This window comes from Cervus canadensis, chromosome 30 (genome assembly GCF_019320065.1).
Source record: "Cervus canadensis isolate Bull #8, Minnesota chromosome 30, ASM1932006v1, whole genome shotgun sequence".
NCBI classification, from domain to species: Eukaryota; Metazoa; Chordata; class Mammalia; order Artiodactyla; family Cervidae; genus Cervus; species Cervus canadensis.
This window is the reverse complement of record NC_057415.1, coordinates 22546614-22567883: the sequence shown is the minus strand read 5'-3', so window position 1 is coordinate 22567883 and position 21270 is coordinate 22546614. Positions and strand designations below refer to the sequence as shown.

Genomic DNA, 21270 nt, shown 5'->3' with positions numbered 1-21270 from the left:
AATGGTATCACTGTAGTTTTAAAGGCCTCTTTGGCCTTTTTCTGTTCTTGTCTCACCCATTTTTTCTTCTCTGCTTTCTGAAAGTCTTTAATGTCAGGGATAGTAACTTTTGTCTGCATTATGACTAATCTATCTTACACGCCTTTGTGTGGCTTCAGCCTCTTAGGGAAAACCTTTCTGAGCCCCTTGTCTCGCTCCCATCTGTGTAGGCCTCTTAGCCAACTTCTCAGGAGTGGTGCTGGACTTCGGACGTGGTTTCTTGAGCCCTGTGTGTCTGCAGTGCTTTTCTCTCAATTTCTGGACTATGTTCCAATAATTTTGAGAGATTTGTTTAAGCTGTAAATTTTTGAGCCCATACGTGAATGTAAATGCCAGTTGGTAGTTTATCTGATGACAGAATTCAGGCTTTGAAGTAATTTTACCTCAGTTTTGAAGGCATCCCTTACCTCTTGTTAATCTAGCCCAGTGTTGATGGTCAAAGAATAAGTCTAGTGCCTCTTTATTTTTTGTAAAGAATTTTAAAGAATAGACTGTTTTGTAGCAGTTTCAAGTCACAGCAAAACTGAGCCACAGGTACAGTGGTTCCTCATGCATCCCCTGTCTCTTCAGTGTTTCCCGGCAACAGCGTCCCACACCCAACTGTGCTTCTGTTAAATAAATGCATTTGTTACAACGGTATATTGTCATCCTAAGTGTTTAATTCACTGTAAACCAGTGTTCACTTGGTGATGTATGCTCTGTGGGTCTTGACAAATAAGTAATGGCACAAATCCACCCTTAGAGTATCATAAAGAGTGGCTTCACAGCCCTAAAATTCCTCTTTGCTGCAGCTATTCATCCTTGCCTCCCCTTTAACCTTTTATTGTCTGACATTTCATTGTCTCCATAGTTTTTGACTTTTCCAGAATATCACAATAGTTGGAGTCATAAAATATGTAAACTTATCAGGTTAGTATTACGGATTTAAGTTTCTTCCATGTCTTTTCATGGCTTGATGGCTCTTTTTTCTTTCAGTACTGAATAATCTGTTGTCTGGATATAGTACCAAGTGTTTATCCATTCACCTACTGAAGGATGTCTTGTTGATTGCTTCCAAGGTTTGGCAGTTATGAATAAAACTCCTGTGAACATCCATGTGTAGGCTTTTATATGGATATAAATTTTCACCTCCTTTGGGTAAGTGTCAGGGAGCATAATTTCTGGATCATATGGTAAAGAGTTTTGTTAGAAACTGCCAAATTTGCATTTCTATCAGCTTTAAATGAGAATTCCAGTTGCTTCACATCCTCTCCAGCATTTGGTGTTGTCAGTTTCACCATTCTAATGGGTATATTAGTGGTGTCTCATTGTTTTGAGCCTGTATTTCTCATATAACCTATGGTATAAAAGCATCTTTTCATATGTTTATTTGCCATCTCTGTCTTCTTTGATGAGGTGTATATTAAGGTTTTTGGTTCATTTTTTAAAGGTTGTTATAATCAGTTTGTTTTCTTGTTGCTGAATTTTAAAAGTTCTGTGTGTATTATAGATAACAGTACTTTATCAGATATGTCTTTCACAAATGTTTTCTTAGCATCTTGACATTGTCTTTCATAGAGCAGAAGTTTTAAATTTTAATTAAGTCCGACTTATCAGTTATTTCTTCCATGGATTGTGCCTTTGGCATTGTATTGGGTTGGTCAAAATGTTCCTTTGGTTTTAAAGTAAAAATAAAAGACACTTTTTTCATTTTTGCCAAGAACTTCATTGGATGACATATTCATTGTTTTTTGTTCCACTACCTTCTGCGACTTTTTTAGGCAACTTTGTAATTCCTTCTTTCCAAAACTTTGTATCTTCTTGAGCAAAGAACTGTTCCAGGTGCTTTTTACGTCTTCCAGGGATTTGAAATTGTTTCCATTAAGAGAATTTTGTAAAGACTGAAATAAATGGAATTTTGAAGGTGCAGTGTCTGGTGAAACAGTAGATGAACCAGAAGTTCCCAGCCAAGCTGTTACAGTTTTTGCCTGATCATCAAAGAAACATGTTATCGTGATGAAAGATTATGTGTTTTCTGTTGACTGATTCTGGATACTTTTTGTCAAGTGGTCTAATTGGGAGCAGTACTTGTTGGAATTGTTTGATTTTCCAGAAGGAGCTCATAATAGAGGACTCCCTTCCAAATCCCATCATATATACTATATAATCTTTGGATGAAGACCAGCCTTTGGTGTGGTGGTTCCTTTTGCTTGCCCCACAGTCTCTTCCAATTATTATTCAGTGTCTATTTTTCATCGCCCGTCACAGTTTGTTTTAAAAATGGAATGTTTTCATTACGTTTAAGTAGACTTGCTTGCAGAAATACCATTTCTTCATGTGGCTTCCCTGCTGGTCCAGTGATCAGGAATCCACCTGCTGTAGCAGTGAACACGGGTGTGGTCCCTGGTTTGGAAAGATCCCACACGTTGTAGGACACCTAAGCCCGTTGTGCTGCGACTACTGAAGCCCACCCGCCTAGAGCCTGTGCTCTGCATTAAGAGAAGCCGCCACAATGAGAAGCCCTTACACTCAACTAGAGAGTAGCCTCCATTTTTTGCAACTAGAGAAAGCTGACGTGCAACAGCAAAATACAACCCGCCACAGCCAAAAATACATTTTTTTTTAATAAAAGAAGGTTTTTCCCACTTAACTTATGTGAAACCCAAATACCAAAGTGATTAACATAACCAAGCTGGTGCAAATGATTTTCAGCACTTGATTTGGATGTTTTGAGTATGTTGGCTGTCTCCCACATGGTATAACATTGATCTTTCTCAGTTAATGTCTGGGTTTAATGTCTGTCAACTTCAACTGGTCTACCTGATAAGTCACAGCAACCTCCTCCATACACTGCACAAATCAGTTGTGTTTTCTTGAAATAATAAAGTTTTCTTCTGTCTTCAGTATTAAAATGACTGGAAATGGCTACACAAAATTTCACCAATTTTGATAAGCTTGTTTTTTTTTTTCTTAAATGCATGCTGAGATGACAACTGTCACAATACAGTCTACCAGAATTGTTTCAAATGAAGTTAAAGACAGCTCAGCACTACTACAGCCATCTTACAGGAAAACTGAATGAACTCTTTGGCAGACTCAGTATCTAAAATGTGTTCAACATAACCGGGGTTATCTAGATTTTCTCCTATTACTACCTTTTAGGGATTTTATATTTTATTTTTAATTTTTTAATTTAGTTTTTAATTTTACATTTAGGTATATGGTCTGTTACGAGTTCATTTTTGTGATGGATATAAGGTCTGTGTCTAGATTCACTTCTGCATGTAGAAGTCCAGTTGTTCCAGCACCATTTGTTGAAAACACTGTCTTCATTTGTATTACCTTTGTTCATTTGTCAAAGGACAGTTGACTGTATTTATTGAGGATCTCTTACGGGCTCTCTATTCTGTTTTTTTGGGGGGATCTATTTGTTCATTCTTTCACACTGTCATGATTTATGTAGCTATATAACGGGTCATGAAGTCCGGTAATGTCCTCGTTTTGTTTTTCAACTTCAATATCCTGTTGGCTATTGTGTCTTTTTGCCTCTCCATATAAACTCTAGAATCAGTTTGTTGATATCCTCAAAGTAACATGCTAGGAATTTGATTGCGATTGCATTTAAAATCTATGGATCAAGTGGGGAAGAGCTGACATCTTGATGATATTGAGTCTTCCTGTCCATGAACATGGAATATTTATCCATTTAAATGGTTCTTTAATTTCTTTGATCACAGTTTTGTAGTTTACCTCATGTATGTATTTTGTATGTAGTGATGTCTTCTTTCATACTAGTGATTTGTATCTTTTATTCTTAGCTAGCACAGCTAGAGATTTATCAGTTTGGATCTTTTTGAAGAACCAGGTTTTGATTTTGTTGATTTTTCTCTGTTGACTTGCGAATTTAAATTTTGTTGATTTCTAAGTTTTATAATATCTGCTTACTTTGCATTTAATTTGCTCTTCTTTTTCTGGTTTCCTAAATTGGAAGAGTAGATTTTTGGTTTTAAATCTTTCCTCTTTTCTGATATATGCATTTAGTCCTATAAATTTTCCTTTAATTAATATCAGTCGCTCAGTCATGTCCAACTCTTTGCAACCTCATGAACTGTAACCCGCCAGGCTCCTCTGTCTATGGAATTCTCCAGGCAAGAATACTGTAGTGGATTGCCATTCCCTTTTCCAGGGGATCATCCCAACCCAGGGATCATCTTCTGCATTGCAGCCAGATATTTTACCATCTGAGCCACCTGGGAAGCCCAAATACCCCTTTAAGCACTGCTTTATCTGATGATACAGATTTTAGTAAATTTTACTTTCATTTTCATTTAGTTGAAAATATTTTTATGTTAAAATTTCATCTTCAAACCATGTATTTAGAAGTGTGTTATTTAATCTCCGAGTATTTGGCGATTTTCCAGCTGTCTTTCTGAGTGTAGATCTCATGGTGATCTGAGGATATTTCTTTTATCATCTTTTAAATTTGTTAAAGTGTGTTTGATGGTTCACAATATAGGCCCTCTTGATGAATACTGCAAGGGATCTTGAGAAGAAGGTATATTCTTCTGTTGTTGGGTAAAGTGCTATATATATGTCAGTTTTATCCATGTGATTAATGGTAGTACTGGGTTTAGCTATGTCTTTTTCCGATTTTCTTAAGGCTGAAGCTGTCCATTCCTGATATAGTGAAGTGTTTTTAACTGTGATAGTGAATCCGTGTTTCTCCTTGTAGTTCCTATCGGTCTTTGCTTCACCTAGTTTGATGCTCTTTTGTTAGGTACATACACATTAAGGATTGTTATGTTTTCTTGGAGAATTGAGACCATAATCATTATGTAATGCTTTTCTGTATCTCCAGTGAATTTCTTTGCTCTTAAATCTCTGAGATTGGCAGCTCAGCTGGTAAAGAATCCACCTGCAATGCAGGAAACCTGGGTTCGATCCCTGGGTTGGGAAGATTCCCTGGAGAAGGGAAAGGCTACCCACTACAGTATCCTGGGCTGGAGAATTCCATGGACTCCGTATAGTCCATGGGATCACAAAGAGTCGGATATGACTGAGTGACTTTCACTTTTACTGGGAAGCCCAAATACCCCTTTACGGGCTTTCTTTTGATCTTCATTACCTTGGTACCTCTTTCTCCATCTGTTTACTTTCACTCTGAATATATCTTTGTTTTTAAAGTGAATTTCTTATAGAAAATCTACAGTATGGTATTGCTTTTTCTTTCAGTATGACAATCTCTTTATTGGAGTGCCTACGTAGACCATTGGCATTTAAAGAGATTATTGGATTAATATCTGCTGTAATTATTGCTATTTTCTATTCATTGCCCTTGTCCTTTGTTCATATTTGTGTCTTCTACTCTTTTTTCTGCCTTTTAAGGTTTTTTCTTGCTTATTTACTTATGGCTGCACTGTGCTGTCATTACTGCGCACAGCCATCCTTCTAGTTTCTGTGAGTGGGTACTGCTTTCTGGTTGCAGTCCTCAGGCTTCTCATCGTGGTGGCTTCTCTTGTTGCAGAGCACAGGCCCTCACGGCTTCAGTAGTTGCTGTGGGCTTCAGTAGTTGTGGCACCTGGGCTCTGGAGCAAGCAGGCTTCAGTGGTTTTGGTAGGTTGGCTCAGTAGTTGTGGCTCACAGGCTTAGTTGCCCTATGGTACATGTGATCTTCCCAGACAAGGGATAGAACCCATGTCCCCTCTGTTGGTAAGGCAGATTCTTAACCACTGGACTACAAGACAAGTCCCCTTTTATGGTTTTAATTGAGCATTGTGCTTGATTCCCTTTACTCTCTTACCTTGTCAATTATACTTTATTTTAAAAAGACTTTTTTAGCTCTAGAGTTTGCAATATACAACTAATTCTGGTACACTGTCAAATAATGTGATAGAGCTTCCCTGGTAGTGAGAATATCTTGTAGCAGCAAAGTATTCTAATTCTTCCACTCCAGTCCTTTGTGTTATTGTCTTTCACTTACATATAAGCTCCATAATCATCTAGTACATTGTTGCTAATATTACTATAAACAAAATGTTATCAGTTCAATTAAAAATCAGAAAAATAAAAGTTTTTATATTACTTTCACGTATTCTATTTCTAATGTTCTTTTTTTATGTAGATCTGAGTTTCAGAGCTATCTTGTTTTTCTTCTCTTTGAGTAATTTCTTCTAACATTTTTTGGAGGGCAGATCTGCTGGCAACAGATCCCCTCATCTGTGTTTGAGCAAGTCTGTTTCTCTCACTTTTGATGGATACTTTTGCAGAATACAAAATTTTAGGTTTTTTCTTAATTTTCACTATAAATATTTCACTCCAGCCTCTCTTTGCTTCCATGCTTTCTGAGAAGTAGGATCTGATTCTTAATTTTGCTTTTTTTTTTCTTTATTCTGGCTTCTTAAGAGGTTTTTTTCTTTATCTTTGATTTTTTTCCCTCACATTTGAATATGAAAAGCCTATTTAGGTTTTGTTTTTGTTTCCTTGGCACTTTTCCTGGTTGGTGTTCTCTGCGCTTCCTTGTCTGTGCTTTGGTATCTGACATTAATTTGGGGCAAATTGTTACTACTTTACATATTTTTTTCCTGTTTCTTTCTTGTCTTTCTGATATTCTCATTATGCACATATTATACTTATGTTGTTGTTTAACAGTTCTTGGATATTCTGTTTTTCCCTGCATTTTTATCTTCTTTTTCTCTTTACTTTTCAGTATTGGAAGTTTCTGTTGACATATCTTCAAGCTCAGAAGTTGTTTCCTTAGCTGAGTGTACTCAGTCTACTAATGAGTCTATCAAAGTATTCTTCATTTCTGTTTTGGTGTTTTTGATTTCTGCTGTGTCTTTTTTTAAAATCTCTTTGATTTTTAAAAAATATTATTTTGGTTATGCTGGATCTTCTTTAGGACTTCCCTGGTGGCTCAGACGGTAAAGCGTCTGCCTACAATGCGGGAGACCCAGGTTCAATCCCTGGGTTGGGAGGATCCTCTGGAGAAGGAAATGGCAACCCACTCCAGTACTCTTGCCTGGAAAATCCCATGGACGGAGGAGCCTACCAGGCTCCTCCGTCCATGGGGTTGCAAAGGGTCTTCTTTGCTGTGCAGGCTTTTCATTGCAGTGGCTTCTCTTGTTGTGGAGCGCTGGCTGTAGGCCAGCGGGCTCAGTAGTTGCTCTTCCTGGGGTCTATCTAGAACACAGGCTCAATAGTAGTGACATAGGGGCTTAGTTCTGCGGTATGTAGGATCTTCCCCGACCAGGGATCAAACCCACATTTCCTGCATTGGCAGCGGATTCTTTACCACTGAACCATCAGGGGAGCCCATCTGCCATGTCCTTCTGTTTTTTTCTTAGACATTCCATTTTTCTGCTTATATTACTCATTTGTTCTTGTTTATTGTCTGCTTTTTTCACTACAGCCTCTTTGAGGGTGGAGATATTGATTAATATCCTCTGTACTAAGGAGGAACTTTGAGACCAAAAGTGAAGTGGGCATAAAGTGGATTATGGAATTTAGTGTGGGTTGACAGGATCAAGTGGACGACCATCCATAGGTGTTTGCAGCTGCACCTCATACTGCTGAGAGGGCTCTTGTAGAGATGCTTTGGGCAGATTTGATCTCTTTTCAGTCTGTGTCTTCATGTATGACCTGCCCACTTCATTCAGTGTATGTAAACATGCCAGGTGAAATTAAGGGGGAATGGCTCGCTTAGCATTTGGGATCATGTTTGGCAGTTTTTATCTGTGAAGTAGAATGGACAGTCTTGCACAGACCAGCTGACCATATGTATCCTTTTTCATTTATCTTTTTAGAATTGTTATGTAATTGCAGAAATTTATGTTTAAAAACCGCATGTCTTGATATAATGCCAAGGAGAGAACTTTGCAGATAACCCAGAAGCCTTCTTCCACCCAGGTGGATTATATTACTTAGTGTGAATTTTGATCAATATGGTATACACTGCTTTTGAAGCACTCTGTAGATATTGATAAGTTGTTGTTTTCTTATTCAAAATATTTGAATTTTCATTGTGACTTTGTGTTCGAAACATGAAGTTTTAGAAGATTGTTTAATTTTCAGATATTGGGGTATTTACAGATATTTATTTCTAATTCTGATGTAGTCAGAGGACATCCTTTGTTTGGCTTCACGTTAAGTGCATTGAGAGTTTGTATTCTGAGTAGTAGCATATGGTGTATCTGGGTTAATGTCCCATGTGAACTTGGAAAAAAGGTTTATTTTGGCATTACTGGATTGACATTCTGTAAATGTCATCTAAGCCTAGTTGGCTGTTGGTGATGTTTAGGTCTTCTATATCCTTTTCTTACATTCTTACCCACTTGTTATATCAATTACTGAGAAGTGTTTATATTTTTAAATATGAGTATGTCAATTTTTCTTATATCAGTTTTTGCTTTATATATTTCCGTATACTATAATTAGGTTTATATACTTTTTTTTTTTTAGGTTTATATACTTTTAAGATTGTTATAGCTTCCTTTTTTTTGTTTAGTTTGTTTATTTTTGACTGTGCTACATGACTGTGGGATCTCAGTTCCCTGACCAGATACTGAACTCAGGCCCTCAGTAATGAGAACTGGAAGCCCTAACCACAGGACCACCAGCCCTGTTGTGGCTTCTTTTTTTTTTTTGTCTTTTAAAAATATTTTATTAAAGATCTTTATAGAGCAACATCCAGGCTCCAGACCCAGGGCCAAGGAAATCTGTCTTGCCTTGGTTACCGGCTAGGGCATGGCAGGCAGCTCTGGCTTCCCACTTCTCGGTTCATGGGGTCGGTAGGCAGCATTTTCATCTCTGGGTTCCACAGTGTTCCCGTGATCAAGCAAAGGCTTCTTAGGGCCAGTCTTACCGGTTGGGTCCCAAGGCAGCGTGATCTTTACCTTGATGCCCAGCACACCCTGTCTGTGCAGCGCGTGGCGTGTGGAGGTGTCAGCATAGTAGTTAACAGGGTCCCCGCTGTGGATCATGAGGCCATCCACAAACATGGATTTTGTCCTCTATCCTTGGAGTTTTCCAGACACCATGACCTCACAGCCTTTGGCCCCGTGATGAACCTCAGCACACCATAGTAGGCCCTTCGCGCAGCAAGGCCTCCTAGGAGTCTGTAATGCAGAGACTCTGCCTGGACAGTGGCACACAGACTTCTGTGGCTGCCTTTTCAGCACACAGCCCTACACTGTCCTCAGGGAAGCCACATCTTTTCTGAACCACAACAGTCAATTCCCAGATCTGCTAGCCCTCCTCACCAAGAGCGTTCTCTGTCCTTGTGACCATGATAATGATTTCTCTCCTGGTCGGTGTAACTCGGGCCTCAACTCCAGAGTACCCATCTTCAGCCATCTCCTGAGTGAGAAACGTCTTCAGTTCAGCTTTGAAGATGCCATCTTCTTCAAAGACAAACTTTCTCTTCTTGGAAATCTGCACTGCCATCTTGCCTCCCACACCCTGGAAAGGAAAGAGTGTTGCGGCTTCTTAATTGACCCTGTTATCATTTTGGAATATCCTTTTTGATGCCTGATACCTTTGATTTTAATAATTGTTTCTTCTTTCTATGGTCTCTTAATTGATGTATTTAAACTATATTTAGTGAAATAATATTGTTGGGGTTGGAAAGATTTTTGCTGTATATAGTACTCACAAGTAGATTGTTTTCTTTATCTGAGCAGCACCTTAAAGATTTATTGCACTGTTTTTTCTGGCCAACATTGTTTCTGACAACAAATCTGGAGCCACTATTTTGTTTCCCTAAATTTAAGATGTCTTTTATTGTTTGGCTGTGTATTTTCTGTGTCACTGGTTTTCAGAAATTGGTTAGGATGTGCCTTATTGTTTTTCCCTTTGTTTTTATCTTATTTTGACTTCATTGACCTTGTTGGATCTGTGTTTATGTACTTATCACATCTGAAAAACTTTCTGCCATTATTTTTGTCAGACTTTTTCTTCACCCCTCTGTCCTCTTTTGTGGAGTCCATTTCATTTATGCTGGGCCAGTTGATCTTGTCCTAGAAGTCACTGAGGCTGTTTGTGTTCTATTTTGGATATGTTGTGTTACAATGTCTCACATTCACTGCTTTTTTTATTTGTGAGGTCTGATCTACTAACCACATCCAGTGGATTTTTTTTTTCTTCTTCATTTTGGATCATGTATTTTTCATCAGTTTCATTTCTTTCTTCTCCTTCCCCCATTCATCTGTTTTAAGTGTTTATGTTTTCCTTTAACTGTTTGAGCATAGTTGTTAATCGTTCTTTTAGCATCTTTGCCTGCTAATTACATTGTTTTGGTTATAACCTGTTTGCTTATGGGGTTACAGTCTGCTGCTTTCCCACAGACCTAGTACATGTAGTTGGGATGTTGGACGTCTGAAGTATCCAACCCAATTGTGGAGCATTGGGTTTTACTGGTGTCCTTTACTGAATATTGGAGTTTTGTTTTGGCAAGCACGTTCTGGGATGTGTCTGTAGCAGCTTTTCTTCGTAGGGCTGCTTCATCCTCCTGCCAAGGGATTATCTTTATGGTTTCTCCTGATTGTCCTGTGTGTTCAGAGAGGTGGCGAGATGGAGTCTGAACAGCTCTCATGCCTTTGCAAGTTAGTATCTCGCCACAGACTGAAGACCACCATGCCTTTTCCAGATGTTTGGAGCCCCGTGAGACCTCTCCCCTTGCCGGCACTCTGACCCACGACTCCCAGCCCCCCGCTTCCTTAGCTTCCGTCTGGCTGTCCGTGTGGCTCAGCCTCCGTGTTCTTGGTTACTCTTCGTGCACCACTGTCCTCAGGTGGTTCTTGGGGTGCACTTGGTTGGTGTAGGGGTCCTTGTGTGGGTTTTCTGCTCCCTGGTTCCGTAGCCCTGTGCTGCCTATTGTCCTGATGTCTGGATCCAGCTGTTTCACGTTTCTTGTTCTATTTTCTAGTTGTTTGTGGCAGGAAGACGAGTTCTATACCTTTTAGTACTTTGACTAGGATTGTCACTTTTTTTGGCTGTAGTTTTTATCCATGTGATTTTGCTTTTTTTGTGTTTCATGGCCAATTTAGGCCGATAAGCTGGTCTTCCTGTCATTTTATCTTCCCAGAACCCCTTATATCTTCCGTTTAAAAGATAAGTAAGCAAATGGTTCTCTTACATTTTGCCGTTTTGGGTTTTTTTTGTTTTTTGGCCGTGTCTTGTGGCTCGTGGGATTCTGCAGAGTCCCCTAACCAGGAATGGAACCTGGACCTTTGGCAGTGAAAGCACAGAGCAGTGCAGAGTCCTGACCACGGGGCTGCCAGGGAATTCCCTTGTGGTTTATTTTAATTTCATACTTTATATGGCAGTTTTTCGTAAGTTAACTTTTTCCTGAGTTTGAACTATTTTTTAATCCAGTTTTCATTGACGTATACTCACTTCTCTTTTAGGCCATGCTGGTGTATCTGCAAGCATGATGAAGAAAAGGACATCCCACAAGTAAGCGGTTCTGAAACTTGCCTTTTTATTTATTTATTTTCTAATTAATTAATTTTAATTGGAGGATAATTACTTTACAACATTATGATAGTTTTTGCTGTACACTGACATGAATTGGCCACGGGTGCACATGTGTCCCCCATCCTGAAGCCCACTCCCTCGTCCCTTCCCACCCCATCCCTCTGGGTTGTCCCAGAGCACTGGCTTTGAGTGCCCTGCTTCATGCATTGAACTTGCACTGGTTATGTGTTTTACAGAAGCCTGCCTTTTCAGAGAGCGCGTTGTGGCCTTTGGTTCCACGGGCCGTGAGGTCACCTCTGTGAGGCCCGCTCTTGAACCCTCAGAGCAGCCAGCCTCACGTGGAGCCTCGCCGCATGCTGAGCTGCGTCCCTGTCCCTCGGGACCTGGCTAGCACTCTGCCAGGCACACGCACCTCTTCGTAACATTTTCAAGTGAATGAGGACATTGTAATGTACAGAAAGCATATTCATGTTGAAAGATCATTTTAAGTGACAAATGTGGTATGAATCTTAAATTCTGTAGGTACTAGAGAGTAAAAGCAACTTCCTTCCTGCAGTTTTTTTTTTTTTTTTTTTGGTGTGTGTATAGTTATGTCCAAAAAGAAAATTGAGTTACTATCTTAAACAACAATATCCACTGGTACTGTGGTTCTAAACATCCACCAGTGCTAGTGATGGCTGCTGCACCATGAAATCCTCCTTAATAAATCAACTACGATTGTATGAGTGTTCATCATAAGACTGTTAAATATGGGAGACCCTCATTGACCCTAGCACCTCCCAAGACTGATGATACAATTATTTTCAAATTATTCATATTGAAATCTTGTGCCTCTTGGTCACCACTCTGTAATAATCGAAGAGTGTGAGAGTCCTCTGGGCTGTTACAGAGGGTCTGGATGAATAAAGGTGCCTTTCATTAATTGTTGGTAGTTAAACCAAAACATGTCTCTATTTGAAGGAAAACTTGGAAATGTAATGTAAGTATATCTGATACTCAGTTTAAGAAATGACTTGAAAATAAAAATATGAAGATAGAGCAAGTTCTGAGGTTTGATAAAACGTTTCTCAAATTTCACTTATTTGCCCATCATCTTCACAGTTCTGTCATATCTAGTGATCTAATAATTTATGTAATGTATCTCCCTCCACTCATTATCTTTACCATAAGTAGTAAACCATCTCTTGGCGTAAATAGAAGATATTGAAAAAAAAATTAGATACAATGGGAGATGAAAGCAAATTACACATTAACTTTGCAAAACTAGCATTGTTCATCTTTTTTCCCCTAAAAAGGAATAAATACCTATGCATTTGATTCTTGAAGTTTATATGTGTACAGCTAAAGAATCTCTCATTCTATCTGTTACATGATGCAGGAAATGTGATCTAGGGCTTTAATATGAGGTGTGCTTGTCTCACTTAAAAGAGTAGCAAAAAGGAGAAGTTGAAAAGTCATCAGTCATTTTCCTATTTTTTTTTTTGATGTCAGTGCAAATTTGAGGATGGGTGGGGTGGAAAAACACTGAAACAGAAGTTTCCACATATGACAAATGAAAGCTGTTAACTATTGTCCTTGAATGGGTAAGTGGGGATGATGGGTGGTGGAGAGACTGGCCTTGGAGTGGGAAGCCCCACTGGCCCAGCTGTGGGCTTTACCAAATCCCTCGTATGCCTAACGCTCAGCTTAACTTGTATTAAGTCATGGTGTTGGACTGGAATAGTGAGGTTTTCGGGTTTTCATTACGGATGAAGTGTTTATAGCAAACAAGTACAGGAAAGCAGAGCTTGGAGCCTTGCTCTCCTTGCCTGCCCCCACTGTGGCCCTCCAGAGAGTAAGGCAGTCAGACTCGCTGTGTGCAGCCAGTGACCGGTGGTCACGCCTCCTCCTGCTTTCCATGTTGGTACAGGGGGACTGTGCAATAATGACTCCATGTGCAGATGCCTCTGCTTGCTTGCGAGAGTCACAGGAACACCCAGGAGACAAGGGCTGGCGGAGCCCATGTCCTGCAGATGGCACCTCCTCTCTCCGTGGGTGTGAGGGGATTCTGGTAATCAGGTCCAAAGTGCTTGGAGCAGTGTTTCTGCGCCCAGAAATGTTGCATAGGTGAGCCTTTTTCTCATTTTTTGAAGTAAATAGAAACAAACTTTTGTATTTCTTGTGAGCCAGGGTACTTGGTGTCTTTTGGGGACAAGCTGGTGGACGTTTCTTTTCTGGCTTCCCACGAGGTTGTTTGGGAATTATGTCTTCACTGAAGGTACATCTTGAAGGCAAGTGTAGTTGGGGGACAAATAAGGTGCATGTAGCTGTAGTGATTCTTTGTTTTAGTTTTCGAATGTGGGTCTGGGGGTCTGGCTTCCTTAATTTGGACAATCGATTTACATCTCAGGGAGGTGTGACTGGGCTTTGGTATCTTTTCCACTAATGTACATTTGGAAAATGAATCAGAAGCTCTTAACACACTGAATTGAGAATTTCCAGGGAATGTTTTCCTTTTTCTAAGACACCAGTACTAGTCACTGACCAAGGCTGTCACTGTGCTCCTTCCCCTCCTCTCATTCATGACATCCCTTGTCAAGTAGGGACCTTGAACCCTTCTGTGCGAAGAGAGTTTGAGTCTGTAGTCATCACATCTGAGAAATAGCTAGGATTCAGAAACAGGACAGTATGATTCTGGAACTTATAGTAACTGTTGATACCACATCCTGTTTCCTGAACTGTATGTTTTGTTGTCTCATATATGAAGAATATTTCTGTCACAAGCACACAGACCTAGATCACAGTTGGAGCAAGCGTCTACATGAACCATGGTATTGACAATCTTAAATTGGTCAAATGTGGAATGCTTTTTAATCAATTTGCCAGTAGCTCTGTTATTCACACCAGTGAAAGTGAATAGTGCTTTGGAAAACCCTTGAGGCATTTGGATGCTTGCCGTGGACATCTCTGAATACACTCAGTGTGCGCAGTGTGTAGACAGAGTAATAAAAAAACCAGAGTGATTTGGATAGAAAACTTGACTTTCTCCATCCTGTTTTTTATTGTTGGTTTAAGCTGGGAATGCCAGTTTCAGCTGTAGAACTCTTAACAAGCAACAAGTACTAGAGAAGCAGTTTGTTTTTTTTCTCTATTTGCTGCTGTGCATCTTGCAAAAAGACCGTTATTTTGACTTAGTTTCTTTGGAAATCTGCTGGAACACAGTAAGGAAGCTGCTTTTATCTCACAATATTAAAAACACTAAAAAAATAAGGAAAGAGGTCAGTTAATTCATACACCAAAGTATGTAGTATGTGGCAGTCATTACTGGTTTATTATAGGAGAATTATAATAGTTGAAAGAAGTACGGTGCCTTTAAATATTGACTATAAAAGTAAGATATTTACTGATGAGAAATGGTAGTCAACTTAAGTCATTAAGGGAGTCTAGCTAAAGGGTGAAAGGTCTTTCAGCACAGATTTTATTTCTTAAATCGACATATAATTGAGTTATACAATGTTCTAGGTGTACAAGATAGTGTTTCACAATTTTTAAAGATTATACTCCATTTACAGTTATTATAAAATATTGGCTAGATTCCTTATATTGTACAGTATATCCTTGTTTGTTTTATACACAGGAGTTTATACTTTCCTGTTTCTGTTTTGCCCCTCCACCTTCCCTTTCCTTCCTGGTAACCACTAGTTTGTTCTCAGGAATTCTTTTCTTGATGACAGAATAATTGGAGTGGTACTTTCGGTACCATTATTTAAAGTATTGAGCAAAGTACAGAAATGTTTTCTACAGTCTTGGTTTTCCTTTTTGGGAACATGGATGTATAGAGGTAACTGTTTATTCTGGATCAGTTCTACTACCAAAGGTGTGGTACCTAGGTCAGCAGCGCACTTGGAAGCTTGTTAGAAAGTATTTGGTTCTTCTTCAGACCTGCAGAATAGAATGGAACCCAGAGTTTATGGAACAGGGCTTGGGTGACTGTTTTCAGAAGCTGTAGGTGATTTGATGCATGCCTAAGTTTGAGAAGCACTGACCTAAACAGTTATCAGAACTGATATTTTAAAGCACATCAGATAACAAAGTCAAGTTGTTTGGAAATGAATATACACAATTACAGCAATGAAAGGTGACTGGATGCTGTATACTTGGTCACCATTTACTCCCATTGAAACTACAGGAAAAGCTGTTTATAGCTTATGGAGATGACAAGGAAAGTGATTATAGATATTTAATTCTGGTTTCTCTACTTTTATCCTTGAATTGTGTGGATCCTGACATAGTACAGCCTTTTATTTCCCCTTGGCTCTATAATTCCATATGTCCTCAGTTGAAAGAGATGTTTTCGTATTTGTTTATAATGTTGCTGTTTATTGACTACCTGGTAAGTGATAGTTAAGAACACTTTAGACTTTTTTCCCCAAGAAAATGCAAGACACTAAGGGTATTAAAAATAACATATCCAAGGGAAACATATAAAGCAAAATCACCATATTCCAGAAACTCATTTTAAATTAGAAAAAGTTAGTTGCCTTAAATTGTTAATCTTACATCCCTTTTTGTACTGGCTTGTGGGATCTTAGTTCTCCAACCAGAGATTGAAACTAGGTCTTCAGTTGTGAAAGTTTGAAGTCCTAACCACTGGACCACCAGGGAACTCCGTGTACTGTTCTTTTTTAAAATGTTTATTTTCTGTTCTGTTTTGTTTATTTTTGGCTGCACTGGATCTTTGTTGCTGCAAAATGAACTTTCTCTAGCAGAGAGCGGGGGCTACTCTCTAGTTGTGGTACACAGGCTTCTCATTGCAGTGGCTTCTCTTGTAGATCATGGACTCTAGAGCACGAAGGGTTCAGTAGTTGCAGCACATGGGCTCAGTAGTTACAACTTCCAGGCTCTAGAGTGGGGGGCTCAGTAGTTGTGATGCATGGACATAATTGCTTCTTGGCATGTGGGATCTTCCCAGACCAGGGATCAAGCCAGTGTCCCCTGAATTAAAAGGCAGGTTCTTAACCACAGTGGGACCATCATGAGAGCCCTATACTGCTGTTAGATTGAACTACCTAGAGGTATGACCATCTAAGTGTGTTTTTTGATCTTTTTGTATCTTCTGCCAGTTATCTGACATGTTCTTACTGTTTACTTTTATATATACTATTTCAACTCATGTAAGTAAGCTTTAATTTTTATTATAATCTTTCTTACTGATTTTTGAATCTGAATTAGTTATTAGAATTTAAAAAACATAAAAATTTGTTTACTATGTAGTTTTTAATTTCTCTAGTTTGGAAAATTTCAAATACACACAAAAATAAAGTAGTATATATTTCTTCACTCTTAACATTAAATAATAATTACTATTTTAACATATTTAAAAATATTTTAAAGCAATCCTTGTAAACTTTGGCTGTAAGGGTATTTGAACAGTTTGGACATTCAAGGAGCAGTCATTGGAAAGCTTGGCTTACGATTTTTAAAAGTATTGTATTATTCTAATTATTGTTTTTGTCTTTAGTATTCATTGAGACATCCATTCATTCCGTTCTTTTTTCTTTTTCTTTTTTTGGGGGCTGCACTTTGCTGTGTAGCTCCTAGTTCCTCAAACCCGTGCCCCCTGCAGTGGAAGCTCAGAGTCCCGACCCCTGGACCTCCAGGAAGTCCCGTCTGTTCATTCTTTCCTGCCTCTACCTTTTCGATCAAATTAGATTGTTCATTAAATAAATTTGGCAAAAATGGTATCTACATTAGACCTTTAATTCTTAATTTAGAATTAGTGAAATGGTATTCTAAAAGTGGAATTACTCTTGACTAAAAAGACAAAAGAAATAAAATTTGGAATTTATAATGCTAATATGTATAAATCTATTTTTATATGTAGTTTCTTGCAGAATTAGGAATCCATTGCATTAATTTAAGCATAATTACAAATTGTATTTTATCTGCCTATAAAAGTAAAGTATTTAAGTCATAGAAAAATTTGAAAATAACAGGTGAATGCAGAGAAATGCAACTTAATTATTTTTGATCCACTGTCATCCAGAGATTATGCCTGTTAATAGTTTAATGTATGTTTTAAAAGTTTTTTCCTACATACCTGTTTGGATGATTGTGTATATTTTAAAAATGTCTTTATATTTTTTCTGTGATTTTAATAGCTATGTAGTTATTCATCATATGGATATAGTATTACTTACTAAATCAGTGAGACCTACTGAACTTTATATCCAGTTTCCCGTGGTACAGACACTGCTCAGAACATACTGTTTGCTGTGGTTTTCTGCTTGTCCATTGTTTTCTTTTGATCAATTCCTAGACATGAAATCACTGAGGCAATGAATGCCAGATTGTTTGTTCATTAGGAGGGTTGTATTTATTCTATAAGCAGATAGAAAATAGTACTTCACTGTAATTTGCATTAAGTTTGCAGTTTTTGTTATTGATATAGAAAGATCATCCCACCAACAGATCAGAACACTGAGAAATCTCTGCAAGATACACAGCAGACAGGAATAGATTTATATCAATATAAAAACCAAGCTAAGCTAAGGAACTCTCAACAACTTTGAGCTGAAAAAGAAGACCTCCAAAAAGTTGACTGTTAAAACTAGACCCCTAGCAGCTCTTCAGGTCAGGGACAGCACAGGCTGGCTGCAGTTACTTTTGTCATCACGGGTGAGAAACCAGCTGCATTAGGCAGTAGGTGTTCGCCTTACCTCCCCTGGCTTGACGTTGCCACACAGTCTCAGCTGCTCTTATATATCATACTCAGGCATCAGAGACCCTGACTTGGCTTGAAGAAATACATCTCAGCTACTGATACCACTTTATATCTTTGCTTGCATCTGAAAATATGGACACCAAGAATCATCAGGCACGTGAGGAACTCTGACAGCACCAAAGAAAGTCATATAGAACAGGAGAGTTAACCTTGCTCTCCTGCAGGTGTGAAGAATGCTGCCACTCAGATGGCGGCAGATGCAACAAAGACAAGGCTGAACCCAGAAGCTCATAAGGAATCCAGAAAAGTGAAAATTATCCTCATATCAGGTGTTGCACTCATTACAAAGAAAAATCACTTAAGATAAAGAAATGATCAGTTCATAGAAATAAAAAATTTTAGGTAAGATATTCAATAGATAGGCTGAAATTCAAGCCTATTTTACCTAATTCAAGAAATTGACCGAGTCCTAGTGAGGGATGCTTTGAAACATGTCACGAATCCTTGTGACATTTCAGAATCTAGTAACAAACAAAATTCTAAAAGCAGCTTGAAGAGGAAGATGGGATACCCTCAAAGGAGCAAGGATCAGATTGGCATCTGGTATCTGTGACTCTGGAAGAGAAAAGACAATGAAAACTTTTTTGCAGTAAAGGTACTGAGGGCAAAGGGCATTCGAGCCTGCCTTGCATACCTAGGCAAGTCAAGGATGAGAACAAAATAACGGTATTTTGAGGCTTGCAAGAATTTGTAGTTTGCATTTGTGAACCCTGTCTGACTACCAGAGAATATATCTATAGAGACCAAATATACATGAGAAAAAAATAAATGCTGCAAAAATTTGTTGCAAAAAGCAACAAAAATCCTATATATATATTTTTTTAACTACTAAACAAGGGAATGTTTTTAAAAAATTATTTTTAAGATAGTATTAACCTGTAGGCAGGTCGGGAAGCAACAGTTAGAACTGGACAGGGAAAAACAGACTGGTTCCAAATAGGAAAAGGAGTATGTCAAGGCTGTATATTGTCACCCTGCTTATTTAACTTCTATGCAGGGTACATCATGAGAAACGCTGGGCTGGAAGAAGCACAAGCTGTAATCAAGATTGCCAGGAGAAATATCAATAACCTCAGATATGCAGATGACACCACCCTTATGGCAGAAAGCGAAGAGGAACTAAAGAGCCTCTTGATGAAAGGGAAAGAGGAGAGTGAAAAGGTTGGCTCTTAAAGCTCAACATTCAGAAAATGAAGATTATGGCATCCGGTCCCATCACTTCATGGCAAATAGATGGGGAAACAGCGGCTGACTTTGTTTTTTTTTGGACTCCAAAATCACTGCAGATGGTGATTGCAGCCATGAAATTAAAAGACTCTTACTCCTTGGAAGGAAAGTTATGACCAACCTAGACAGCATATTGAAAAGCAGAGACATCACTTTGACAACAAAGGTCAGTCTAGTCAAGGCTATGGTTTTTCCAGTAGTCATGTATGCATGTGAGACTTGGACTATAAAGAAAGCTGAGCACTGAAGAATTGATGCTTTTGAACTGTGGTGTTGGAGAAGAGTCTTGAGAATCCCTTGGACTGCTAGGAGATCCAACCAGTCCATCCTAAAGGAGATCAGTCCTGGGTGTTCTTTGGAAGGACTGATGTTGAAGCTGAAACTCCAATACTTTGGCCATCTGATGCGAAGGGCTGACTCATTTGAAAAGACCCTGATACTGGGAAAGATTGAGGGCAGGAGGAGAAGGGGACGACAAAGGATGAGATGATTGGATGGCGTCACTGACTCAATGGACATGGGTTTGGGTGGACTCCGGGAGTTGGTGATGGAAAGGGAGGCCTGGCATGCTGCGGTTCATGGGGTCGCAAAGAGTCGGATACGACTGAGCCACTGAACTGAATTGAGCAAGATTAATAATAGTTTGGAACAAAAGACTAAATTTCTGGTAGTGTGGTGAATGTGGCCAGGAAAGGGTTACTAAGGTGTTCGTTTTTTAAATTTTTTCCTTCCTTTTTTTTTTTCCTGTTTAATTTTTTTTTTTTTTTTTTGGTTATTTTTTGTCTTGCTTGGATTTTAATTGTGTACCTTAGTAGAAAATTGTAAGCTTAATAAGAAGATTATTTGTATTTTTTTGACCGTGCCATACGGCTTTCAGGAAGTTCCACTAACCAGGGAGTAATCCAGGCATATTATTACCACATATTATGTAACAAAAGCTGATTAAAATTCCCTTAAAGAAATTGAGAAAATAAAATCCATGCAAAAAAGGAAGGGTCATGTTTCTTCAGAACTAAAGGATATAGCAACCACTCTGAATAGTGCTGCTTGCTAGCTAGATTTGAGTCCCTCGTGTTGTTCCGAAGAGGGAAGAGAGTCTCGTGTACTTCCACTGGAGGTGACCAGGATGAAAACTGCTTGTTCTGAAATGTGAGTAAAAAGAGCCTCATGCAGCTCCCTCTTCAGAAGCAACTGCACGTTACAGAAGAATGCCACTCGTGAGTGAGGAAGGATGAATGACTGAACTGCTCTGAGTCTTCCGGTTGCCCTTTTCTGCTATCAGTTGCTAAGTGTATATTGGTTTTTTTTTTTGCGAATCATGGTAGTAGAAAATTTCATGCCTCTGAATCTAGGATAGACTCTTCTGTTTGTAGTCAGTGTTTTCCAAAGAAACAGCACCAATGGTGTGTGCACAGAGAGATTGGAGATCCAGGGAAGAGCTGATACTAATACCTTCAGCTCATTGGATGAGACTCACCTATGTTATGGATGGCAGTCTATCTGCTGATTTACATGTTAGTTTCATGTAGAAAAATACCTTCACAGAAAACATTTAGAGTAATGTTTGACTAGGTGTCTTAGTACTGTGGCCCAGACAACTTGACACATTAAGATTAATCATCACACTGGTGAAGATGCTACATTTGCTTATAATTTTGGTAGTAATAATAGAATGTCTATGAATTATAAAATGGTGCATATGACTGAATTCTTTCTTCAGTGAGTTCTGGGGACCAACCTCTGCCTTTGCTTTGAAGAAAACCTGATCTTGTACACAGGATGAATCACAA

At 38.8% G+C, this 21270-nt stretch overlaps 1 protein-coding gene and 1 pseudogene across 4 annotated transcripts in view; one reads left to right on the top strand and one right to left on the bottom strand.

Moving 5' to 3' along the window:
- SPIN1 (spindlin 1) overlaps nucleotides 1–21270 on the top strand; it is an 87408-nt gene that overhangs the window by 48603 nt on the left and 17535 nt on the right. For 3 of the 4 annotated variants that reach the window (XM_043453098.1, XM_043453095.1, XM_043453096.1), the window contains one exon: nucleotides 11421–11469. In XM_043453098.1, the coding sequence (XP_043309033.1) occupies nucleotides 11444–11469 (26 nt within the window). In that variant the 5' untranslated portion in view covers nucleotides 11421–11443. Of the gene's footprint in view, nucleotides 1–1118; nucleotides 1177–11420; nucleotides 11470–21270 lie in introns of those variants that run through there. The other variant, XM_043453097.1, reaches the window with a different exon arrangement.
- LOC122431610 lies at nucleotides 8754–9459 on the bottom strand (annotated as a pseudogene).